Source organism: Rhinatrema bivittatum, chromosome 3 (genome assembly GCF_901001135.1).
Source record: "Rhinatrema bivittatum chromosome 3, aRhiBiv1.1, whole genome shotgun sequence".
Lineage (NCBI taxonomy): Eukaryota > Metazoa > Chordata > Amphibia > Gymnophiona > Rhinatrematidae > Rhinatrema > Rhinatrema bivittatum.
This window is the reverse complement of record NC_042617.1, coordinates 73299166-73326858: the sequence shown is the minus strand read 5'-3', so window position 1 is coordinate 73326858 and position 27693 is coordinate 73299166. Positions and strand designations below refer to the sequence as shown.

The 27693-nt window shown below is 41.6% G+C and overlaps 1 protein-coding gene across 1 annotated transcript in view; it reads right to left on the bottom strand.

Moving 5' to 3' along the window:
* Nucleotides 1-7888: 7888 nt before the first annotated feature.
* PROP1 (PROP paired-like homeobox 1) overlaps nucleotides 7889-27693 on the bottom strand; it is an 83919-nt gene continuing 64114 nt past the window's right edge. The window contains 2 exon segments of the mRNA XM_029596772.1: nucleotides 7889-8284; nucleotides 9375-9648. Coding sequence (XP_029452632.1) covers nucleotides 7889-8284; nucleotides 9375-9648 — 670 coding nt within the window.

Genomic DNA, 27693 nt, shown 5'->3' with positions numbered 1-27693 from the left:
TGCATTTTTGAAATGGCAAATTCTGCTTTATCGTAAGGACGGACAGAACTTGTTGGAATTGATATCAAGGTTGCACCTTTCTTTTGCAAGGGTGTATTGCTGCCTAATGTAAGGATAATTGTCACTATAAAAGGTGTGGATACACTTAGGACCTAATGTAAAATTTGCATGGTAAAACTGGTGAAATTCAATACACAGTTTTTTAATCCACAAGGGGGGGGGAAGGTAGCTTAACTTCCAAGCAGTAAGTAAATGGTATATTAATTCATTGAAAAAATATGGAATCCTGCATTTAAATATGCACTCGTACGTTTGCATAGGACAAATGTACATTGTAATTCAGAGTGTATGCACCCACAAGCTTGCATTTTCCGTTTGACTTCTTCTGGCCCACAACTCATATTTTGTGCAAATTAATTTCTTTTGGAAGCTGGGCGAAGTGGTGTCCACAGGAGGAGGAGAAGAAGTGTGCATGAAGACGTTTTTCTGGCAGGCACGCAAGCAAGCCCTTGGACCCAGGGCAGGAGCAAGACTAGCTCCTAGTGGTGGGCCAAGTCCCCTGCCTGAGGAGGGGTTGAGATCCAGTGCTGCAGGCAAAGAAAGCACGCCTAGAGGAAAAGCTGCCTTGCCCTCCCTTTTATGCACACAAAAAAAATATATTTTCAGTGCTGAAACCATTTCTTGTGCACATATTTTATTTTTTTATACTTAATCATATTGTGGGTGAAAAGCATGTTTTCTCTCTGTAAAATCCCAACTACAGGTCCTGGCAACAGAACTCCAGTTTCTACCTGTATAGATTAACATTTAACTCTGAAGTGGAAACTACTTCAGCTCTGACTAGGAGTTAAGTTGCTAGTACTAAGTAAACATGAGTTAAACCCGTGCACTTTTCTGTACTGGGGGAGTTATAGTGAATGCAGTCATTAGCATGGGATGTATATGAAAAGACATTAACCTGTATACACATTGTGTGCAAAACATGCTGCATTACTATTAAATTCTGCATACACAAAATGTACTCGCAACTGCTAGCTAAACTGTGCTCTGCGAAGTGTACCTTAAAACAGCACCCTTACATTGGAAAAAAGTGTCAGTTCACTGTTTATGCCGCAACATGCTACACATGTGAATGATTATTTGTGAGCCATGAATCTAAATGGTGATTAATCAACTATGTTCCATTGGTGAAAGAAATTCCTATCTGACCTAATGAAAGCAATTGGAGTAAATCCCTGGATCCTGTAGCTATGAATTTGAATCTTATTGCCAGGAATAACATTATCCTATATGATTTTACAACATTACTTATGAATGCTTCTGATTGGAGAATATTTTATAATTTAACCAGTTCCTCAGAATTGTGAACTGTTAGTGCAAAATATATATACACAGTTGAGTCCTGCCTTTTATATGAACTGCTGCATTAAAGTTATGAATCAGCCCTGATGTAATGGTGAGGTCACTAGAGCAAGTATAATCCAAAAAGTGGAGCAACATGAAATATATCCATTACTTGCAGTTTATTTTATCAATTTGAAAAGGTGTCAGAGGTGCACTGCTTTTTAAGGTACCTGCTAATTCTATTTAGCTAAGAATAATTGTATAATCTTTTCAGGATATACCCATTCACAGCCAAAAATGCAGAACTGTCTGGCACAACTATTATATAAGGTTGGAGGATCAAGTTTTACAGAGTTGTATGCTAGCTCCTGAGCCAATATTTCAGAAATTTTTTTTATGTTTAATAATTTCATTCTGTGCCATACTCTTGCATCAGTTTTTTCCGAGCTGTACTTTATTTATGTGTTATTCATTGTGTTAGTCATGTTTTGTTTAATTGTCTCTGAGGTGTGTGTGCTCTCTAGCATTGTGGGATTGTGTTTGGAGAATGTGTTCTAGTCAGCTTCTGTCTCATGATCTGGCAACTATTTTATTCCTCATTTTCCAGTACTGCTAACATTACCACATCCTACAAAAGATATAACATATTAGAAAAGGTATACAGAAGGATGACTGAAATGAGCAAGAGAATGGAACAGTTCTCCTATGTGAAAATACTAAAGAAGTTAATGTTCTTTAGCTTGGAAAAGAGGTCTATAAAATGAGTAGACTGGAATGAGTAAATATAAATCGGTATACTCTCAAAAAGTACAAAGACCAGGGGTCACACATTAAAATTAATAAGTAGCACATTTAAAACAAATTGGAGAAAATTATTTTTATTCAATGCATAATTAAACTGTGGAATTCATTGTTGGAGGATGTGGTGAAAGCTGTTAGTGTAGCTGGGTTTATAAAAGGTTTGGACAAGTTACTGGAAGAAAAGTCTATAAACCATTATTAAGGTGGATTTGGGTAAATCCCCTGTTGGGATAAGCAGCATGGAATCTATTGAACTTAGGAATCCTACCCGGTACTTGTGACCGGGATTGGCTACTGTGGGAAACATGATACTGGGCTTGAGGGACTTTTGGTCTGACCCAGTATGGCAAATCTTATTGTAGGGAGTTCCTCAGTTATGGTGAACTCTTTTTGAACTTGATACCCATACAAGAGTCTCTGGATGGGAGAGGCCCTCTTAGGTGCATGTTAACCATGTCTGAAAATGTGTTAAAGATCTGTTATTGTAGTACTAGTAAATGACCACTGGATGATGTTTTATGTGAGTGAGCATTGTGTTATATATGATGATGTGAAGCTTGGGAGAATGGGATGTGCCCCTCCCTCCCCCACCTTAAATATGTGTGCTCTGTGATTGGCTGCTGAAGGGAAGCAGGAGCTATAAAAGTGTGGAGTTTTGGTAGGTTTTTGCTTTTTTTTTGTCCCCTACCCTTTCTCTTATAGGGTGGGGTCTAGGGACTTCCAGTTGTGTGAACATCTGGAATACCTAGCCCTCAGGCTGGGGGGTCCAGGGACCCTATATGGGCTCTTTCCCTCACAGGGAGAGGCCTGAGGACAGGAAAAAGTGAGAGGAATCCTTTCCCTCTGAGGATTTGGATGGGAAGGGAAAGTAGAGAAAAGGAAGCTGAAGAGTATTTGAGTGTGTTTTTCGCTCCTCAGGGGAACTTGCCATGCAGCAGTGAGGAGAAGTTCAGAATTGGGGTAAATTCTTCAGTGGAATGCCTCATGGTGTCCATTGGTGTGCAGATGGCTGGCGAACCTGCTCTGAGAAAATGGAGGTACAAGCCATAGGAGGGGTGAGAGAGTAAGTCTGGGTTTGTGGGACCACTTTTGGTCCCCATTAGATGAATGTTTTGTTAAGGATACGATAATGAAAATCCCTAAACTTCCATAGGATTAGGGTGGGGAAAATTAAAGTATGGGAAATGTGAGAGATTATTCTGAGTCCACTGATCAGTAGTAGTGCTGATTTGGGATGGATCCACTATGTCACTCATAACTATGCAACAACTTTGTAAATCGTTCTCACCCAGTTTTGGCTGTCTGGTTTTTCCAGGTAAAACTTACTGTTTTTTTGGAATTTCAAGACAAGGTTTTTGCTCAAATTATTTGGCCACTTTATATGTGAGGATGGGGTCAGAGCTCATGGAGGGAAGTGAGAACAGCTCCTCCCTGTGCTGGCAGTAAAGGGAAATGGAGTCTTGTCTTTCATCATGCTGTCATTATCAAGGTCCACTTCGCCATCTGTATGACCTGATGATGAACCCACAAAATAAATGTGGAAGTGATAACCCTTACACAATAGGGAACCCCCATTCCATCATTTTATGTACCCCATGGGGGAGAAGATGCTACATTGTTCTTATTATATCATTGCAAATTCTATCAAAAAATATCTCTTGTGCCATTGCTCCGCAATACATTCTGCAGCAAAAATTATTTGTTTTCCAGTTTATACTGTGAATCATTTGCCTTAATGCATACATTCCACAATGTATACAAAGACAATGTGCTGACTACATCAACAACATTGTTTTACCTGTGTATTGCTTACTGTACAGTGCTATATCTAGGACAGGGCAGTAAGTACGTGAAGTGGATTTCAGTGTCTATTTCTTTCAGGCCCACCACTCCTCCCCCTCCCCTTTAGGAACAGCTGTGCATTCTCTCCATCAGCTTCCCTCTGGGTACTGCCAAAGTTAATGAGATCTTGATGCATAAATAATTCACCGCCTCATATCAATGATGTGGAGAAGTTGATCACAGCTAGGCCACCACTCTAGATATAGATGGTAGACAAAGAGATGATAGTCTATTTACTTATGCCAGAAAGCATTTACATGGAAAAAAAAAAACTGCAAAGAGATCTCTTCCTGTCCTGGAAAGTTCAAACTTCAGGTGGGTCCCTGCACATTGCAGCAACTGACGAGGCTTATGAAGAAAAGGAGGCTACAGAACGAGGGGATGAGGGTGAAAAGAGCTAGATTCAAGAATAATCTTAGGAAATATTTCTTTACAGAGAGGGTGGTGGATGCATGGAACAGTCTCCCAGTGGAAATGGTAGAGACAAAAACAGTATCTGAATTCAAGAAAGCTTGGGCTAAACAGGTGATCTCTGAGGAAGTGATGGGAGTTGTAAAGCTAAATTAGTTGGGCAGACTATATAGACCATAAGGTTTTTTTGTGTTGTTACATTTCTGTGTTTCTATTACACCTTGTTTAAAGAGGCTAAAATAATGTAAAACAAAACATCCCCAGAAATCCAGTACTGGTGAAAGGAAGCTGTCTATAAATCTCTGCATATTCAGTTTCTGTGGGTTATAGAAAGATCCAATGTGTAGAATTCTCCCTGGGGGAAAAAAGGAAAGAATGTACTGATTTATAAGTCATTTTATAAATGCTTCATTACCTTTTTTTTTTTATAAATAATTTTATTTTTATTAATTACAACAATTCAAGCAAGACAATACCTTACTTCAGAAAACAAAATGACTTATCAGAAAAAGAAAAATGAAATATGTTTATAAGAAAATTGAATCCTATGAATAAGTCATTTTCCCCAAAGGAAATGATATGGGGGGGGGGGGGGGGGGGTGGTGTAATAATGGGAGAAATAAAGGAATAAAAAATACAGAGAAATAGGCTTAACATGGAATTGGTGACCATATATCATGGATCTAAATAGACCTAGCTTTTCCCAGGAGAGGAAACAATATACTCCTGGAATTAATGAAGGATTTAAGTTGCTCAGGAAAAAAAATGCAAAACATTCATTCTGAAAATGAATTATATATTTGCAAGGATACCTTAATACAAAGGAGAACCCTAATGAAGTACTGAGGTCAAAGAAAACGGAAATTACGTCTTCGTTCTTGGTTAACTCAAGCAAAGTCCGGAAAGATACAAATTATCTGTCCATAAAAAGCTACAGCGATATTCTTAATGTATCTCTTCATTAGTTTGCTTAGTTCTTGTTCTGAAATGAAGGAAACAAGAAGAGGCAAGCGGTCGTAAATCTCTGCAGTGGAATCCTCAAGAAATTGGGTTAAATCAGCAATAGCTTCAGGGCATTGGTCTTGAGATGTTCTCTCTTTATTCATAGCAGGTTGAAAATTTGACTTATTTATAGAGGGGAACTTTTCCTGCCTCAAACTGTAATATTTCTAGAAAATATTTCTTGAGAGTTCGGTAGGAGTCTTTGCCTATAACCTTGGGGAAATTCAAAAATCGGAGATTTAAATGACAAGTATAGCTCTCGAAAAACTCCAACCTTCTAGACCGATTTCCAAAATCTTTAATCAATTTAACATTGCAGAACTGAGTCTCAGAAACAACTGTCTCCAGGGCCCTTATCTGGGACTGTAAGTCCCTATATTTCTCATCCCATTTAACCTCTATAATATCTACCTTTGTAGTAAGGTCCTTAATCTTCACCTGACAATCTTGCATAGAGCAGCCAAACCCAGCAACAAGGTCCCATAAGACATCAAGAGTAACACCTGCTGGTTTAGGTGGGAGATGGAAAGTCTCACCCAAAGTTCCATGGATAACCGTCTCTGGACCACTTTTTGCCAACTCTGCAGGAGCCCTTTCATGCTTTCTCTAAGTCGGAGTGGAGAAAGCAGGACCCACAGCCACATCAGAGATATCCAAAACTGCCAACAAGGATGGAGAAAGCAAGGGTGCCAATGGCAGAGCTCCACTCTGACCACCCCCCACCCCCACAGTTGCCCGAGCAGTGTCATCGCTCAGCGCCGCAGTCTGACATGGAGAATCAGCGATCGCAGGAGCCAGCAAGAACCGAAGATCCAGGGGAGTCAAGGTGACTTCCCCAAGCGATTCCGGTGCTCCGTCACTGGTTATCGCAACAGGGACTAACACCTCCTCATTTGTAGCCAATCCAGAGGCGAAGTTATTAATCACTGACCAGAGGGAAGGGGAGATTCTGGGGAGTAATTCGAACCTTTCCTTTGCGCTTAGATGGCATTTTGGAGGTAAAAAAGGTAAGTGGAAACGGAGAGCGATTGAGCACGTCTGGCTCACACCGCCATCTTGCCCACCTCTCTCCATTACCTTTTTTTCTATGGTGCTACTTGCACAGTAGCAGGAAGCTTACCATGTAAATTATGACCATGCTAACCTTGTACATAGAAGTCATAACCCCCCCCCCCTTAGAAAATTCATGATTACAAGATAAGATAGCATGGTTGTCCTGTCAGTCCAGTTGAATGTGTAGAAATAGAGATCAATAAACCATCAAATTTCTATTTCAGACTTTTATACTGCCTTCCTCCCCTAAAAAGGGAACCTGAAGCACTTTACAATAAAAAAAAAATTACAATCAATATATTATCAATAAACATAATAAAAGCCAAGAATGCATCAAACTACATAATAAAATGAATACAATATCACTAATTTAGCTGACTTTCTGGAACTAGTCAAGAAATGTATTTAGTCCAGTATTGTCTTTCTGGTAGTATTTCTCTGGAATGCTTTTGCTTTGGAGCTATAATCCCTGTACTTTGTCCCATCATTGCTGGGGTTCTTGCTCTCCCTATCTGTTCAGCAGCCTTATAGGTGACAGATTGTGTGGAGCCTTGTCCATTACACTGGAAGCTGTTGAACACATAATCCTGCCAAAATAAGGACACCTGGGGGTCTATGTACTAAAAGTCTTCTCCATTTTCAGTCTATGGGAAAATGCTTAGTACTCAGGGCCCAGAGTGGCAGGAAAAAGTTAAAAATGCAAAAAGTTTCAAAATTGCAAAATTTATAGTATTGGTTTCACTTTTCCAGTGAACCTGACCACAGCTTGCATATGTCCAGCAAGTAAACCTTTTAGATCCTCATTATATTCCAAACTTTAGTTCATGGAATTATTACCAGAGGGTCAACTGGAACATGAAATGTAAAAACAAGGGAGCTGGATCAGTTAGGTGCTGTCCCTAACACCAATTGTTATCTGTCACCTGATAATGTGAAATGTACATTTCATATTATCGACATGAAAACCATGGACAATATTTTATTTGGAAATATAGAAACATAGAATTGTGATGACAGAAAAAGACTGTATGGCCCATCCAGTCTGCTCATCCATCCAATTTAGCATCACTTCCTTAGACATTCACTTGTAATGATCCCATGCTTTCTTGAATTCAGATTCTGTTTTTGTCTCCACCACTTCCACTGGGAGGCCATACCATGCATCCACCATCCTCTGTAAATAAATATTTCCTAAGATTGCTCCTGAATCTATCCCTTTTCACCCTCATGTTGCCATATTTTCAACTCCTTTCTCAAAGCACTTGAATGCGAACCTAACCTCTTAATGCACCTACGTGGACACAAATTTGCTATTTATTTATATATAAAATCTTCTTGTCATGCCCCCCCCCGTGGTGGATATTTTCTACTTGATTCATTTGTTCATATGTGCACCACGCCTGTTCCAGGCGAAGCAATCATTCATTCATCGATTTCAGTTCCAGTGGCTCGACGGATCTAAAGCAGGCATGGGTGGAAGGGACAGCATGGCTGATGACAGTCCAGCGCTGGGAGAATTAATGGAGCAGAGTGGGCTGTACCATTCTTCATGCTGGCGAGTTGGCGGAGGAGCAGTCGATAGATGGGTGTGGCTGCCTGCGCACGTGAACTGACCGACAGCCGAAGGCGGGGGATAACTGGTGGTCGCTATGGATGGAAAGCGAGGGATGTGGTTCAGAGGGTGGGGGTACTGATACTGGCGACCTGAAGTAGGCACTGGGCAAACTGCAGACATCAGGCTGCCGCAGGCGGATATCACAGCTGGGCCTGCTGACTTCTGCATTGCCCTTTCATGTTTGCGGTGTTTCGCTCTCCGATTTTGGAACCATACCTAAAAATGAATTAGGATGCGTTACTTTTCCAACAACATTGACCAGCGAAAACATCAAAAGGGAAGGGTTCACTTGCTAGCCTTTTTTCCAAAGGGCTCAGAAGGGTAAAGATTGTTCAAAAGTTGCAGATTTTGGCAGAAACCCACAGGAAATGCCTTTCCTCCCCCTAGATTTCCACTGGAAAAAAAATTTGCAATTTTTGAGCCGTCTGCACTGTTTTAAAAGTGAAAAGGAAAAAGTTCACATAAAGAATCAAAATTCAACCATATCATCAAGCATTTGTTTCATTCCACTCTCCTAGAAAGAAATGTATACACGCATGTTTATGAGCACTATAACTGCAGTGCAGAAGTCACTTCTGAGATGCGTTCCTCCATGCTGCACATATCTCAGATGTGACCTTTGAAGTAGCCTGGGACTGCTACTACTGACTGCACTTGCTGCACTACTTTTGTGGCACATTCACACACTTGTTCCTAAAACTTTCCCTCAGCTGAGTTTTAATGCGCTTCATTTGAGTAAGTGTGTTTGAAGCTCCGATGGCATGCATTTCAAACTCATGAACATATAACCTCTGCCCTACAGTCACTACACTGCCTCCCAATTTACTGGCGCATCCACTATAAAATGGCAGTCATCATTCATAATCTTTTGTATAACATCTCATCTCCATGGACTGCAGCAACACTGCAGGTCATCTAACCAGCACTCACTAAAGGTACCCTCCTTTTATAGTAGCACATCTGGAAGAAACCAGAGTGAAAGCCTTCTTGACCGCAGGCCCAATGTTATGGTACTCCCCACCTCTGCCTATACAATCAATCAGAGAACCTAGGACTTTTAAGAAGGCCCTCAAAATGCACAATTTTAAAGAGGCCTTTGCCTCTTCTTAGTCTCAGAGTTGCTAGACTAAGAAGAGATAATTTTATGCATTGAGCAATTTTGTCTGTTTTTGTGATTGTTATGGTTGTTTTACTTGAATTATTTTTTGTATGTACAAGCTGGGAACCCAATCCGAACCCTGGAGGATGCAAGTATATTTTAAATAAATAAATAAGCCACATGAAGGCTCTCCTATGTCAGTTATACCTGGATCCTGGCCTCATTGAGTTTAGTGATCTTGGCCAGTTCTTCTCTGCAGTAGATATCGGGATAATGGTTCTTGCCGAAAGCAGTCTCTAAGTGTTCCAGCTGTTCTTGGCAGAACGTGGTTCGATGGCGTCTACGTGTTGGTGTTGGATAGTGTGACATGACATGACCACTGGCTGATAGCAGGGAATTGCTTCCTAGACTGGTTGCCTCAGGAAACTTCTTGCATGCACTGTCAAGATCTGAAAATGAAGTTAATAGAGTTTAAAGATCACTGAGCAGTATAATATAAGTTGGCAAATTTTTAAGGAACAAGGGGGTCATTCTTTAAAATGTGATGTGGTCTTATTTCATGCGTTAGGTCGTTATCGCGTGTGATAATGTCCTATCGCACACAATAGCGACTGCATCACAATGTTAAAATTAAAATTTATTTATTTATTTATTTTTTGTTTTTATATACCGGAAGTTCCTGTATAATATACATATCACTCCGGTTCACAGATAACAGAGATAACTATCGCCGGGATGGCGGTTTACATGGAACATATCGAACAGTTAATCTATTATAAAGTAGAATACAAACTAAGATCAACTAAGAACACATAAATAAAGCAAATAAACATTACATAAATAAGGGAAAGGGGAGGGCTTAGGGCAGGGTTAGGAACATTTTTTTCCGATACCGCTGCAGATGATAATCTTTTAGGCAGTAGTGCTAGAAATAACACCACCTTTTACGGTGGCGCTAAGGGGGTGATAGTGTGCATCATGTCGCAACCGCAGCAGGCGAAAATGCACCACTGTGATGGCAGCTGGGTGCACACTATCACCCCTTCCCCTTTTTTCTTCATGTCTCATCATTCTGCCCAAGTTTACTATGAATGGCTGTTTAGAGAGTATTTAAATTTATGACAGAATCACAATTAACCAGTATAAAAATTCTGTTACACATATTTTAATAATTGGTTTTAAATTGGTCATGTTATACTAGACAGCTAAAACAAAAATCTGAAAAATAACATTTTGCATACACAGTATGTAACGGGTCCTATGTAAATGGTTTTTTTTGTTATTTAGAATATTCCTATACAATCTGTGCTTTTATTTGGGATTGAATTTATTGTGACCAAGTTAGGCATTTTCGCCCAAATTTTCAAAGCATTGTGCATGTAAAATCTGGGGCTTACTCGCACGGCCAGGCCATGTGTGCACCGAGCATATTTTAGAAATGGCCTGGCCACGTGCATAACCCCCGGTATGAGCAGAAGGGTCAGGCCAATGAAAAGGGGCCGACCAGGACAGCGGCCATTAGGCCCTGGCCCAGAGAAGCGCGCGCCGGCAGTGGGCCAGTGTGCTGAAGTCACTTCTGCTCTGAAGGAGTAGTAAGGTAAAAAAAAAATGTGAGTAGCTAGGTAGGGGTTAGGGGTCGGGGAGGAGAGGAGAGGGGAAAAGGGAGGAAGGGTAGGTAGGGGTATAGGAATGTTCCCTCCCAGTCTGCTCCTTAATTGGAGCAGACTGAGAGGGAAGTGGGCAAAGTCACAATCTCGTCGCTGCAGGTAGTTACAAAATTTCCCCCCCCCCCTTCCCTGCACGCAAGAGGCCATCTGCTCGCACATGTGCGTGCGGATATTAAAATGTGCGCACGTTATAAAAGAGCTGCATCCATGAGTGCTTGCTGGGAACTGTGCACACATGGACACCAGTGCGAGCCTTCGAAAGTCGACCCCTTTGCAATCAGAGGTTCATGTGCTATGGTGGAGAAGATGAGCAGCATTATTTCAAGTCAATTTGGATTTTTTCGAAATAATCATCAGCTCCCAAAACGAAAAGTCCATGAGAGGTGGAAATACCTAAGGCTGTTCAGCTAAATCTTCTAAATCCCTACTCTTGACCTCATTTTTTTGCATTACATTTCATAGTATAATTATTCTTTGCCTGAAAAAACAAACTTCTAGAATTTGTTTATGTTTTCTACTAGTTAGTTTCAGGGCGTAGTATTCCCTAAGCCTAGCATTATTTGAATGAGTAAATAATCATTCCCTATCACACTATCATATCTCCACTCACTTCATAAGAAAACCATTCTAATCCCCATTTCATTCTTGTTGCCCTACTCTATACCTTTTCTAATTTTGCTATATCTTTTTTCAGATATGATGACCAAAATTGCACATAACACTCTAAGTATGGGTACTCCAAGGATCAATACAGGAGCATTATTATACTCCCTATTTTGTTCTATATTCCTTTCCAAAAACTTCCTAGCATTTTAAGCCACTGCTGTACACTGAACTGAGTATTTCAAAGTTTTGTCCAAAATGACTCTAAGATCCTTTTTCTTGAATGGTAATACTTAGAGGCTGGAACAGCTTCCCTATGAGGAAAGGCTAAAGAGGTTAGGGCTGTTCAGCTTGCTGAAGAGACAGCTGAGGGGGGGATATGATAGAGGTCTACAAAATCATGAAATGACTTGAATAGGTAAATGTAAATTGGTTATTTACTCTCTCAGACTAGGGGACATGCCAAGAAGTTAACAAGTAGCTCATTTAAAACAAATTGGAGAAAAATTATTTTTCACTCAATGCATAATTAATTTCTGGATTCATTGCCAGACGATGTGGTTATGGCAGTTAGTATAACTGGTTTTAAAAAAGGTTTGGATAAGTTCCTAGTGGAAAAGTCCATAAACTGCTATTAATCAAAAAGGTATAGTAGCTTGGGATCTGTTTAATGTTTGGGTACTTGCCAGGTACTTGAACTTGGATTGGCCGCTGTTGGAGTCAGGATTTGCCTCAGTAAAGGAGAGGACTTCCTAAACCACCTGACTAACTTGCCTCCCTTTTACCCTATTAGCCCTGACCCTTAAAACCCAGCTGACTAACATAGTTTTTTTTGTTCCATGACTTACACACTGTCCATAGCAGAAGTAAAGTTATGTGAATAGGGACCCTGGCTCGCACTGATGTGTGTAAATTCTTATGCGCTGGTTTCGTTCATATTTCCTGGAATTCCCATGCCCTACCCAGACCATGTTCATGCCCCGCCCCTATATGAAAAAAAAAGTTACATACTGGGAGATATGTGCATACCCAGGCACCTGTTAAAATCCACGCGGCAAAATGCTGGGTCAAAGTACATGCATATCTCCTGGCTTTGGCGTACATAGGGCTTTTACAATTCATCCAAGTATGTGTGGACTTCAGCCCTAATGTTATAAAATCGGCTCAATATATATCTTTACCTGAATTGTCATGCTGACCAAACAAGAACTAACTTGTCTAGTAGAATTGTACAGCTAACCATAGGGAGGATAACGTTCAAACAACTCTGCACAGTGGAAAATACACATGCATATGGTCACGCAGAAATCTACGTTAGTATTTTATCATACGTATCATATACGTGCACATTATAAAATATGTGTATCTCCACCCTGTAACATACGCAAGCGTGTATGCTTGCATGTGAATGTTATGAATGTGGACCCTTGTATCGCGGTAACAGCTACCGTCGAAGGGCGAGGCCTGTTGAACTGAAGACTCTTGCTAGAAGACTTCACCCTGGAAGCACGCGACCCCCCAAGGAGAAGCCCGTAGGGGTCCGGCCGCTGGGACTTAGGCGACTCCTCCGAAGACTGTAAGAGGTCTGGATGCAGGCGCCTCCTGCAGGTCGTGGGTTCCAGACGGCTGGCGCCTCCAGCAGGTCGTGACAGTCTGAGGATGACAAATAGAAGAAAAATCCAAGTCCAGTCCAATGTTCAGAATACCAGCGGGATCCGAATCCAGTCCAGGGTCGAAGCAGGAGAAGGGTCCGAAGCCGTACCAGGGTCGAGACAGGAGAAGGGTCCAAGTCCATACCGGGGTCAAGTCAAAGAAGAATCCAGAACCAAACCAGGAACCAGCCGGGAGAATACACGAACACCAGTCCAAAGTCAGCAGCCAAGAATCAGTCCATGGAGCAGGGAAGAAGCCGGGACGAAGAAACAAGAACCAGGAGCCAGGAACACACTCGAACAGGAACCTTAATACCAAGGCAAGGACTGACTGCACAGCCCTTGCCTTAAGTACAGGAAGCAGGAGGAGGAGCTTCAGGAGGGGCCTTGACACTTCCTGTCATGGCCCCTTTAAGAAACCTTCTTAGCCGCGCGCGCGGCCCTAAGGGCTGAGGGGGAGGAGCTGAATCGCCGCGGAGCCATGCTGCAGGATCAGCGATGGCGGCGGCTGAAGAAAACAGGAGAGGAAGCAGCCTGCCCAAGCAGGCCTCCTCAGGCCACCCCGGCGATCCGGGTAAGCAATCCTCAAGGGCCTTACTTCTTCTGGGGTTGCCTCAGTCGCGGCCGACCACGGCCGGCGGCCATGACACCCGGTCCCGGCCGCGGCCGACGCTGCTAACAGTGAATATATACAGTGCAGCGAAAGCGTGTATCATTGTCCTGAACATGCATACTTTTCCTACTTATTTAAAAAATATACACATATATATTTTATGTGCAAAAATAAAGTAGGGCTTCCTTGTGTAAAACTCAATTTACGTGCATAAATTGGCATATTTTTAAAATATGCACGTGTAATTGAAATTACCTAGTATACCAATTACTCCACTAGTTTATCCAGTCCTTTTCCAAATCATTGAGACCTTCAGCCTGGACTCGCTCCAGTTCACCCAGACCTCCCACCCAGCCAATAATACACAATAAACAAGTCTAATATAAAATCTGCCAGATATTTGCAGGTGTAAAATTATGTAAGTTGCCAAATGCACACACATAAATGTCTTTTAAAATAGCAACTTATACATGCAACTGTTGGCCCTGTCCTGGAACGTCCCTAGATCACCCTTTTTTTATGCATATATATGCACACACGAAATCTAAAGAACGTGCGGAACTTTTGACTTTTATAACAGCGATTACCTGAGTACAGACTACTTATGCACGCATATATAAATTTTTACATTTGTAACTGAAAATTACTTGCTTAGGCTGTAACTATGGTAGACAAAACACAGTAAAACAAAAAGCCAGCATAAGTGAAATTGTCTCTGCATAAAAGCAGACCCTCCTCCCCCCTTAGTACTTTCCCCCTTCCCCCGTGCTTTCTCTTAACACTACAAAATTATTCACTCCTCTCCCCCCCCCCTCTTTTTTTCCTTAGATAATTATTTACCCACCCACCCCCACCCCCCAATTTTTTCTTTCCCTATTTTTAGGGTAATTGACTGGCACAAGTCTTTTTTTTTCTCTATTAAGAGTCCTTTTAATTTTATAAAATTTGTTTACTTTGATTGTTTACTATACCGATTTTGTGTAATTTTTATTCTTTTTAAATTTGTTTGGTTTTACATTATCTTTGTGAACTGTTTTGATAAAACTTCCATTTGTAAAAAACGGTATATAAATACTTTTAAATAAAAATAAATAAATACACTGACCAGAAAGATTTGTGGCAATAGGATATAATACTTTTGCATTATTTCACTAAAAATATACATGATTTATTATATAAGCTATATGAAACAATAAGCATCTTATTTATGGAAGAGCGCATGACACTATGAGGGAGTAATGTCTGTAGGAAAAAAAAAAACATTGACAATTTCCCTTCCCTCAGCTCAGCTATATTAGGCCAAGTTACAAGATTTTTTGCATTATTTTGAATGACTTCATACAGTCAGTTACTCACAGATCATAAGGGAGAATTAAAAAAAACCAGAGCTGCTATCATGAAAGCACGCTCTCTCGTCACATCTAGCCAATGCACAGTTGGAATTTCTAACAATTCTCTCTGCAAAGAGCATAGCACTCTTGTAGGATTATTCATTTATGTTATTTATTTTGACAAGCTTATATTCTGCAACTTCCTTATATTGTGTTCAGTGAGGATCACAATAGCATAAAACACATTAAATCTATTAGTATCTTCAATGTAAAATATATATAACATCAGCAAATTAAACTTAAGCATGTGCTTTCAAAAACAAAACAAAGCAAGCCTTTAACCTTTTCCTGAACACTTTGAAGTCTCTTTCCATTAGAAATTCATGGAAGGTCAATCCATAGCTTAGGGGCTATGTGTTCCCTCATAGATTGCCCAAAAATAAGTCATGCTGCTGAATTCTGGAACATTTGCAAGATTCACAACACATTAGTAGGAAGGCCAATATATAGAGCATTACAATAATCTACTGTGGACAAAATCAGTCTGAGCAACTGCTCGAAAATCGGCTGAACTGAGTAAAAGCGTCAAACCACCAGCGTGAGTAATCTCTTTAATTTGATTAGTAAAGATTAAGGTGGAATCAAAACTCTTTACCTGAGAGGAAGATTGTAATATTATATTATTAACTAGAAAAGAAAGAGAACTTACCGACGGGTCCCCTCTCTGGAGAACTACCCTTTCGTTTTTTTTGCAAGGTTCAATACCATTTTATTATGCTGAAGCCATTGTTTCACAGAGGAAATATAAAAAGCAATTGTGGATGAAGTCTGTTCCCAGGATGAACTCACTTCTACATAGACTTGGATATCATCTTCATATAACTGGCATCCCATCCAGAGGCCAGCAAGCGATCTGCAAATAGGCGCCATATAGATATTAAAAAAGGCCGCAGAAAGTGCTGACCCCTGAGGAACACTGGTAGCAAATGAATACCAAGCCGAGGGCTTTCACCCAATCAGTGACTGCTGTTGATGACCTGATGCAGCTGATAGGTGCATCTCATTACTGTAGCACATAGTGTGCTAGTGAATGGTTTACCAAGCACTTGGATTATAGGAGGTTACCAAATGTAATTTACCACACTTTAGTATATATTAGTTCAGTCATGCTAATTTAGCATTTATTTTCTGTTAAAATAAGAAAAACAACAATATGAAAGAAGAAGGTATATGAAACAAACAAGCAATGTCCATCTAAAACTGTTCATTGTTTGAAAATGAGATTTATTCTCACTCAGTTGCAGCCTTTTGAGCATAATTCAAGGCATTTGATATCATGGAGACTAGGATTCCCTTGTGAAAACAAACCTCAAACTTTGCTGGGCCATGTGACGTTCTACGTATATCATAGATGTACCATACACAGATTCAATTCCTGTATCTGGCTGAGCATTACACAGGCAGTGAAGCAGCTTTCAAGGGGCTATCACAGCCCAGAGCAACAAAAAAAGAACAAATTAGATTAATAAAAAACAAATATGCATGTCCACTGCATTTCTGCCAGCCATAAATGCATGCTGTTTCTACAGACCACAGTGAGAAGAGGTTTAAATATTTTGCTGAATAAACTTAAGCAGTTTCTTCAGAGCTTAATGGCTTCAGCTTGTGCTTGGTTTTAGGGGCAATAAATGCACTACACACTACATCACTTGCTTTTACAACTGAAAGGTATCAGAGTAAAAGCACAGCCTGACAGCAGGGCAGGCAAGGCTCAGGAACCACAGTGCAGCATTATCCACTATCATAAAAGATGCCTTAGAATGAGAAACCAAGTATTGACACTAAAAGAAAGTTTGATTAAAGATGAACGATCCTTGTTTCTGCCCCCCCTTTTGTTATAGCTCCCAGAGATACATAATGCAGATCTTTCACACGTGAAAGCAGGAATAGGAAAGAGTTTATTCAGGAGAGACAGGATAGACGATGGGGGTTCCGATTACCATTTATACTTGAACATGGCACTGGAAAGCCATCGTTCTCCATCCCAGATCCATGGATTAGGAAGCCATTTGCCAACCATGCTGGGAATCGGCAACCTGATCAGCATCCGCTTTACCACTAAATAACTCAATATCGTGAGAAAAATGCTCCAGAATCAGAGGGAGATTAATCTGGCTGCAGGAACAAAACCCTGCAAGCAGAGTAATTTGTGTGGAAGAAACGAGGGGCTTTACAAGTGGCTGATTAGGAGAGAGGTCAATAGAAAGTGAGAGAGTGACCTGCAGGTCTGGAATGAAGTTGTAATACCTGGGACTTTGTGCTAAGAAAACCAAAAACTTAGAAAACCACACAAGTGGAGCAGAGGAACCAATCCTGGCAGGTCTAAAATTTCAAATTAAACCTTATTTATATAGAGAATAAAAGTAGGCTATAGTGTATGATTATAAGCCTACTGTAGTGTGAAATAGGCATTGTTACATAGACCTGCATAATAGAAAGCAGATTTCCTTTTACCAGTATGAACACTATGCCAATAAAGCCCATCTCCCCCAATAGCAAATTCTGCTCTTGATTCTTCATTAGTCAATGATATTAATCATATGCAGCACTATGCAACGGTGCTAAGTATTCAGGTCCAACAAGTCCCTGATCCAAAAAGCTTACAGTCTATAGACCAAATTTTCCAAAGGCCTACACGTGCCTATACTGGGAGATACGTGTGTGTCCAGCACGCACGCGCACTGCGCGGATTTTCAAACGCCCACAGCCGCTTGTGTATCTCCCAGGACGCACAGAAGAAAGGGTTTTCGAAAAAGGGGCAGGCCAGAGGCGGGGTCTGGGCAGGCCGGGATAGCGCCATTAAGGCACTGTCCCGCTGAAGCGCGCTCCGGGACCGATGGACCCGCGCAAGTTGCTGCTGTCCCGGAATGTGGGCAAGTAAAAAAAAAAAAAAGCAAGAGTAGTCAGTGGGGTGTTAGGAGTCGGGGCGGATAGGGTGAAAGGGAGGCAGGTTAGCTAGGGGGTTAAGGAGCGGACTGGGAGGGAACTGGGGAAAAGGCCTATTGCATCGCTGCGAGCATCTACTAAATTCCCCCCCACTTGCGCTTGCAAGACGGCACTCGTGCCCGTGTGTGCGTGGGTAGTGAATTTTATAACATGCACACATCGATGCACGCATGTTATAAAATCAGTGCATCCATGTGCGTGCGCGGGCAACTGCGCATAGGGACGCCTGTGCGCGAGTCTTAATATCTATCTTTGCAGCCTTGATTTGGTAAGGCTTTCTTTCTCATTCTGTGTCAATGGGAAGAATACTTAGTAAATGAGTATCTGAGGCAACTTAAGTTAGTATCTGAGGCAACTTAAGTGAGTATCTGAGGCAACGGGAGAGAAAGTGACCTATCCAAGGTCACATGGAGTGCCAGTGATGGAAGCGGGATTTGAAGCCTGGTTTCCAGCCTATTGCTTCAGCCACTAGGCCACTCCTGCCTCCTTAGTTAGTTCAAGGGCAGTCCTAGCACACTACCACTCGATTGAAAACTATTTAAAAGCGTTCACTTTATTCCAACAACCTAACGAAAGGATTAGCTTCCAAATGAAATGCTAAAAACTAACAGGTAGATTTTTACAGCCCTACGCACACCAAAGCTGGGAGGTGAGTGCAGATGTTGTTCCCGCGTGCACCATGTGGATTTTAAAAGGCATGCAAAAACGTGCGTATTCCCCGCTATGTGTCCAAATTGGGAAGTCAAAAAAGGGGGTGGGCGTGGGCAGAGTCTGGGCGGGGCATGGCCGGGACATGGGCATTCCGGGTCTGTAACCTGATCTATGCACGTAAGTATTTACGCGTACAAGTGCGCACCAGGGTCCCTTGCCGCATAACTTTACTTCTGCTATGGATGGCATGTAAGTTTTAAAATAAAAAAAATCAGGGCTAGTCAGCAAGGTTTGAAGGGTTTGGGCTAATCGGGTAAAAGGAAGGAAGGTTAAATAGGGGGTTTAGGAAGTCAGGAACCTTTATCTGGGTATTTGGGTAACGTGGGAATGGACTAGGGAATCTGGTAGTTGCTTCGGTGCATGTATCTAATAAAATCCCCCACTTACATGGTAGTGCCAGCATTTGCACACAAGGGGGTGTCCATACAAAATTGCACGTGCAGCCAATTTTATATCATATGCACATATACATAGGTATGCTATAAAATGGCCACGTCCTTTTGCGTGAGCCACCATACACATGGACACGTATGCCCGCGCAGCTGTTTAAAAGTTACTGTCCCTCTTAGAGCTATCTATAGATTGTGGAAGTTTGTTACATAAATAGGAATTCAAGTTTGGATAAGCAACAAAATCTTGGAAATTAGACTGTGCCATGCTTTCACTATTGAAAACAGCTGGGCATTATTATGGTCTTCCCTGAAACAAGACAGAAACATTTGCTTTTATAGTTTTATGCATGCTGCTAATCATTATTTTATTTATGTCATTTTTATCTTTTCGGGGGAATTTTTACTGCAGTAATAATGCATGCTATGTAACGTGCCTTGCACCATAACAATAATATCTTTTCAGCCTAAAAGCCTTCTAGTATTTTACTGCTACTCAGGATTCATTTTTGCCTGGTAAATTATCATTCATTAAAAAAGCCTGCCATTCATATCCTAAGCTACTGATTCTGAATCACAGAAGGAATATGAAGTCCCAGTGTGGGTGGCAGTACATGTCAAATGTTTGTTTCTTTTACCTTTTCAATGCCTCATTTTAAGAATGAAAATGGATTGTTAGTTGGTTGGGTAACTACAGAATCAAGTACACTTCAATTTTCTGTACTCATCCATTTTTAGCAAACAAATGTAGTGATATCGAAAACATGATCGAGGAGCTTTCACTGATCTTTCCCTGGACTTTAAATGTGGTTCCAGCCCGTAAGTTCTGCAATTAGTGGAGGAAAGAGCAGCTCCAAGGGAATGGAAATAGCAGACTGACAGTGCCCCAAATGAAACAATCTATTTATTGGATAGCGCTGTATTTCTCACAACTGTGTGCGCGGTCTACAAATGGCGCTGTCAGCCGATGCCCAGCTCACTTGTTATAATGCATCTAATCTTTAACCTCATCTCTAAAGCACACATCAGTACCTGCACTTGTTCTTGTCTGAATTGTTTTTTGTTTACTGAAAAACTATGAGCAAATTATATTATGTTGATTTTCACCCAAGTTTGAAATTGCGGGATAAACAGCTGTCAAATTTCTAAACAGTTAAAAAAGAAATCTGTTGCATAAGCACTGAATTTTATTACAGGTCTAAGCTGTATGATCAAATCCTCTACTTAATGGTCTATTTTAGATCCCAGATAACTGACTTGTTGAAGATATTGTTTCCCATAAATAAAATTTTATTGTTTGCAATTCAAACATTTGTGGTTGCCTTTGCTGGCCAAATTATTTCCGGGTGTTTTGATGTCTTAAGTATTGAACCATGACGGTATTCTACCTTCCTTCAGAATTTATGAGTGACCTTTCTTGCAAAGATTTTATTATTTCCATTCATATTATTTACAAAACAATGTTCACAGTGCCGTGGCATGAAAAAAGAGAAAAGAGGTAAAATAAATGTGAATCACACCATACAATGATAACACAACTAAGCAAATTCCTGTAAAATCTATTCTTAAAAATCTTTAAAATCCTATGATTCCAAGCTGCATGTCTTCATTCAGCTGGAGAAAGTAATAAAAAATTGTATGCCTAGCCTCTAGCATTTGCACTCACCTGCAGTTGAAGTAACAGCAGCAATTTCTGGATAACTCTCCTGAAACTGGTCACACTTCTTCTTACTCGATCTTGCTCTAACGTCTTCCATTATGTTTCCGATGTGAATAAAGTGGGTCTAATCTCTTTAAATCACCAACACTTTGAACTGTGATGGTTTATCCCCCCCCCCTCCCCCCTATTTTTAAGTTGGTAGTGCCATGACATCATCCAAACTTTGGCTGGACCGCCTTACCAATCAGAGTCAAACAGAACCAACTGCCTCCAGTTTAGAGCCAATGAGGAAGAAAGTAAGAGAGACCCAAACTCCGCATCTGATCTGTCCCAGGGAGTTACTGGATCAAAGGCTCTCCCCCAGGCATGGCCTTCTGGCTGCTGGGCCAGTGCAGAAGAAGGAATAAACACAGAGAGGAAGGGCTTTCAGGCTGTGTTGCTTAACTTGCTTCTTCCACAATCCTGTTTTGAATGCTCTGTGCAGTATTCGAGGCTTTAAAACTTCTATTCTGGTTTGTTTCTAGAAGCAAGGACATCTGTAAAAATTTGTTTAAAAACCCCAAAGGAATTTGAAAAATATGACTCGGCTAAATAGAAATAGCTTTCCACGTTCTAGAAACACCAAACTTCCCTAATTCACTTATTATAGAAGCACGTGAAAGAAAAGGGCACAGGGGGGTCAGGTTTGTAAAGGAAGGCCAAAGGGTTCTTACCTTCAGATTCAACCCCCTACCCGGACCTACTACAGTCACAGGTGGATGACATCCTTAGAATTGTTCATTTCTTTAAAACAATTTTTTTTTCTCCAACAAACTATAGCGCTGATTTCATTTTCCATGTTTTGGTCTACGACCGGATCATAAATATAGTGATTTACTTAGACACAGTTGGTTCGCTCTTTAGTTTTTGGGCTTCTCTTTCTCTGCCATATAATAGAAGTGGGTACCAAGTAAATCTAACACCACAGTTTCCCCCCTGACTACTGCACGGCGTGTGCGGTAGAGAGAAAGGAGAGGTGAACAGCCTCTGTGGGTGGCACAGTGAAAATCCAGCAGACGGGGAAGGGACAAGCTTTAAAATTCAGAGCTGGCTTTCTAACATGAAGGTCGACAAACAGGTTGCACACTGACCTAACCTAACACATTTGTGGCTGGCTTTTAAGAAGTATCCATTCCCTTCCGCAGGTCAGTGCAACTAAATTACTTCATTCCAGAACTGGCTTTGGTAAGGGAATGCCAGGTCTCGTAAACTTGAAAGGCAGCATTTTTCTGGATGGTACAAGCTATAACAACATAAAAAAAAAAAAAAGAGAGAAATTACCTTTCAGAAAATGTGTTATTGAAACCTTTATAAAGAAAACTACTGATAATTTGCAGCAAGTATGAATGAATGGACTTTGATAGATAAAATTGTGGAATAAATATTACTACTTATCAAAATGTTATCTCCAGTTTACCTAGGATTTTTTTGTGTTTGGGTTTTAATGGATAAAAACAGATGCAATAAAAATAAAAAAGATGTTTATTGGATAAAAACTGCAACATCACCGTTGCTCCCAATACTCTCTCATCCATCTCCCTGCCACATTGTTCTTGTGTCTTTTTTGTGCTGATGACTCCTCAGCTGCATAAGTTTTTTGCAGCTGATGGGCCTCTATTCTCTTCCTCCTCTCGCCAGCTCCGCACACAGCAGTTACCAACAATGAACATTGGACCTGGTGGTAAGAACACAGAATGAACAAGAGGGGCTTATAGGAAAAGAGAATGGTGGAACTAGGGGAGTGCCGGGGAAGGGTGCTGGGACTGCCGTTGAGTGGGGAAGAGTGTGTGGTGGAGGGTATGCGCTGATGACTGGGGGGAATGCATTGTTTGGTTATTGTAGTATATTTGTGTTATGGAAATGTATTTATTTGATTCAGTCAGAAAAAGGTATCCAGCCAATTTTTTTTTGTATTCTAAAAGAACCCCTAAACTTAAACCCATAAAATAATCACCTAAACTTACAATTTATAAAAATTTATTTATTTATTTATTTATTTCTTTTGTATACCGACATTCGATCGAGATATCACATCGGTTTCCAGAAAACAGGTTGAATAGAGCCGGAACTGCCCTATTTTACATTGTAACAAGAGAACAGTTGATTAAACAATAAATATAAGGAACATTGTAACATATGAATAAAATTAAAATTAAATATTAGATGTGGGTATATAGAAATGGCATATAGCCTATATACAATATGTACAATATGACTTGGTTATGAGTAGGGTGGGGGACAGGGAAAAGGGAGGTTACGAGTAGGGTGGGGGACAGGGAAAAGGGAGGATAGAGAAGGGGAGGAGGGGTTATGCGTTCATGCAGAGTAGAAGTTATGCGGTAAGTCTTTCAAGAGCGTTTATTATAGGATGTTGGGGTTCAGGAGGGAATGCTTTCAAGAACAGCCATGTTTTGAGCTGTTTTTTAAAGACTTGCGGTGAGGGTTCGTTTCTGAGCTGTGGGGGGAGGGAGTTCCAGAGGGTAGGGCCAGCTATTGTAATGGCTCGTTTGCGTGTTGTATTGAGGTGAGCATTTTTAAGAGTTGGGATGGAGAGGAGACCTGAGTTGGTGGATCTGAGATTTCTTTGTGTGAAATATGGTTGGATGTTGTTGTTTAGCCAGACCATTCTGTTGTTGTTTATTTTTTTGTGAAGAAGGGTGAGGGTTTTATACTGGATTCTTTGTGTGATGGGCAGCCAGTGGAGGTCTTTGAGAGTGGGTGTGATGTGGGAGGATTTTCTGTGATTGGTGATAATTCTGGCGGCGGCGTTTTGTAGAACTTGGAGGGGCTTGATGTGGATTTCAGGAAGTCCATGGAGGAGGGAGTTGCAGTAGTCGAGTTTTGAGAAAATAATTGATTGCAGTACTGTTCGGAAATCATGCGGTTGGAGGAGAGGTTTGAGTTTTTTAAGTGTTTGAAGTTTGAAAAATCCATCTTTGATTATATTGGAGATGTGTCGTTTAAAGTTGAGTTGGCTGTCGATGGTTACTCCTAGGTTTTTTGTGGATGGTGTGAGTGAGGTTCTTGATAAGTTTGGCATCCCAGTGTTGTTTGCGCTTCCTGTGTTGTTTGAGGGGGTGCTCTCGAGGGGGGAAGCGGGACGGTCGTCCTGGATGTGAATGATTTCTGTTTTGGCTTGGTTGAGGCAGAGAGATAGTTGTGATAGCAGTTGAGATAAATTTGAACTGAGTTTGTTCCATCTTTCCATGGTGAGTTCAATGGATTTGGTGATGGGGAGGAGAATTTGAATGTCGTCTGCATAAACGAAGTAGGTGAGGTTGGCATCAGAGAGGTATTTGCATAGTGGGAGGAGGTAGATGTTGAAGAGGGTCGAGGATAGTGAAGAACCTTGAGGGACGCCATGGGTGAGGGGCACTTGGGAGGATTCAGAAGAGTTTGTCTTGACAATGAAGGATCTGTTAGAGAGGTATGATTTGAACCAGTTGAGTGTAGTGTCTTGCAGACCGATCTCTTTAAGTCTAGTGAGGAGAGTTCTGTGGTTGATGGTGTCAAATGCGGCTGATATATCGAGGAGGATCAGTAGAAATGTCTTGCCACTGTCTCGGCCTCTGAGGATGGTGTCGGTGAGGGAGAGGAGGAGAGTTTCTGTGCTGTAGAGTTTTCTGAAGCCGTGCTGTGTTGGATGGAGAAGATTGTGGGCGTCGAGGTGGTCTGTGAGTTGATTGTTGACAGTTTTCTCGATGATTTTTGCTAGGAATGGGAGGTTGGAGACTGGTCTGTAGTTTGCAGGATCAGATTTGTCGAGTTGCGGTTTTTTTATGATTGGTTTGATGATGGCGTTTTTGAGTTTGTCTGGGAAGATTCCTTGTTCGAGGGATAGGTTGGTGATTTGGGTTATAGGTTTGGCAATAATCTCTCTGATGAGTTTTAGGGTTTTGATGGGGATGGAGTCTACGGGGTGGGATGCTGGTTTGGTTTTTTTGATGAAGGGTTCAATTTCTGTAGATGCAACAGGAGTGAATTGGGTCCAAATGTGGATGGGTGGAGGGATATTTGTTGAGTCGTTGTGGGAATGGGGAATCTTGGCAATGATGTTGTCGACTTTGTCCTTGAAGAATTGAGCTAGTTTGTCACTGGAGATGTTGTTGGAGTTTGGCATTGTGTCATTCTGGATTGGGTTGGTGAGTTCTTTGACGTATGAGAAGAGGGTCCTCGGGTTGAATTGGTATTCATGAATTCTGGATGTGTAGAAATTGCGCTTTGCTGTGTTGAGGTCAGCTGTATATTTGTGTAGAAGTGTTCTATATTTGTCTTTCAGGTTTGGTGTAGGTGTTCGTCTCCATTGTTTTTCGGTTTGTCTGAGCGTTCGTTTGGATGTTTTCAGTTCGGGGGTGTACCAAGGAGCATTTTGTTTAGTAGATGATCTGATTTCCTTTTTTATTGTGGGGCATAATGTGTTGGCTATGTCAGCGTTGATGGAGATCCAGGAGTCTGTAGCTGAGTTGGCATCATGTAGGTTGATTGTTTTTAGTGCTTCCGGGAGTAGCTCTGCTAGGTCTTCACTGGAGCAAGGTTTGGTGTATTCAATGAAGCAGGAGTCTGCTTTTGCTGTGTTCGATTGATGTTGGAGCTTGGCTTGAATGAGGTAGTGGTCGGACCATGGAGTTGGAGTAGTAGTGGGTGATTCAGTTGCAGATATTTTATTGTTAATGAAAATTAAATCAAGGGTGTGCCCAGATTTCTGAGTGGGGGTGGTAATGATTTGGGAGAATGATTTGGGAGAATGATTTGGGAGAATGATTTGGGAGAATCCGAGAGCTGTCATGGAAGATAGGAGGAGTTCGCAGGTGGGAGTTGTTGGTTGGGTGTCAATATGGAGATTGAAGTCTCCTAGTATGATGGCTGGTTCTTGTAGGTTGATGTGTGATGTGATGGCTTCGATCAGGGGGGAGAGGTTGTGTTGTAGGCAGCCGGGAGGAGCATAGAGGAGGAGTATTTGTAGATGTTTTGATTTAAATAGGTTAGTCTCGAAAGGAGGGGGTAGGTTTAGGGGGAAAGAGGAGAATTTAAGTTTTTTGTGGGCTAGGAATAGTAGTCCACCTCCCTTTCTTTTGCTCCTAGGTATGGAGAATATGTTGTATGTGTTTCTGGGCAGTTGATTGAGTAGGACTGTGTCAGTGTGTTTGAGCCATGATTCAGTTATGCAGAATATGTCTGGGTGGTAGTCTGAGAGCAGGTCATGAATGATTGGGATTTTTTTGGTGATAGACTGTGCATTGATGAGTAGTAGAGTGATGAGTGTGAGGGTATTAAAGTATATTTTAGGGTTAGTTTGGATTTTGGTGAGACGTCTAGTGGATGGAGTGAATTTGGGAGGGTGGTATTGGTTGTAGTGGTGAGGAAGTTTGGGAATGCATTGTGTTAGATCCATAGCGTGTGTTTTTGTTGTGCGAGAGAGCCTGTTTGGTTGCTGCGTGACTGTATAATGTTGTGTGGAGAGTTTTGTTAGTATAGCGATGCATAGAAGATTTTAATAGATAGGGTGAAGGGTGGATGGAGGAGGGTGGGTCGGGAGTTTAGGGTGGTGGGGGGTTTCAGGGGAGGTCAAAGAGGATTGAGTCACTTAATGAGGTTGTAGTCACTTAATGAGGTTGTAGAACATAAAGGGAGTGCACAACGGGAGTGCACGAAGGAGCGCACAAAGGAGCAGGCTCCTTTGTCGTGCTCCTTCGGCGCGCGACGCTAGGCGCGCGGCGCTTGGGTGTCTCACAATTTAAATTTAATGTCTAATCAGGGCGGTCCCCTGATTGGCTGTGCGTGCTCAGCGTTCCCCTCGGAGGCGGAGGAAGGGCCGGAGGATGTCGTCGGCGTCTGCGGCTCAGGGAAGACGGCAGGGGCTGCCTCGTGGTCGGGGTCGGAGGCGGCCGTGGGTAGGCCGTGGGTAGGTGCCCTAAATATACCTAATGGTAAGCCCTAAATATACCTAATGGTAAAAAAAAAAAACAAACAAACAGAATACTGAATATATATTTAAACTGTTAGGGATTTTATTCCTAAGGACCTTTGTTTTCAGTTCTTATTGTATTTTTCCTGGTAATTTCAATCTTAATACAAAATAAATCAGTGGGAAAACGACTTTGTTATAACACACAGGAATAAATCAGTGGAAAAGTCATTTTTCCACAGATTTATTTTGTATTAAGATTGAAATTACCAGGAAAAATACAATAAGAACTGAAAACAAAGGTCCCTATTTATTGCACAATTTCAAAAAAAAAGTTAGGATTTACAAATTTCATTTACCGTATTTTTCGGACTATAAGGCGCACATAACAACCTACGATTTTCTCAGAAATCGGAAGTGCGCCTTATAATCCGGTGCGCCTTATATATGAATTCTTCTGCTGCCACTCCTTTTATATTGTCTTTTTTTCTGTTTCTTTTCTCTCCATCTTCTTCCCTCAAACACACAGGTTCTCATTCTCACATGCATTTCTCTCTCTCACACACACACACTGGCTCTCACTGTCACATGCTGTGTCTCATACAATCATTCATACACTCAGTCTCTCACTCCCACATGCTGTGTTGCTCAAGCACAGGCTCTCACTCACCTCTAGGCCTCCTCTTTGCGGGTTGCCGCAGGATGGGCTCTGCAGTGGCCCTGCTACCGGGCCTCTTCTTCTTCTCGGGCCGCTGCGACTTGAGATTCGCGGTGGTCCGTAAACGTAAGTGCTGCTCCACTTCTGCACGCACTGATGCTTCCCCTCCTTCCTGCCCACGCGGCTCCGGCAACGTTTACTTCCGGGGACGCACAGGCAGGAAGGAGGAGGAGCATCAGCGCGTTTAAACGCGATCTTTTTCTTGGCCTTGCCGATCTGCCTGCGCTGCGCC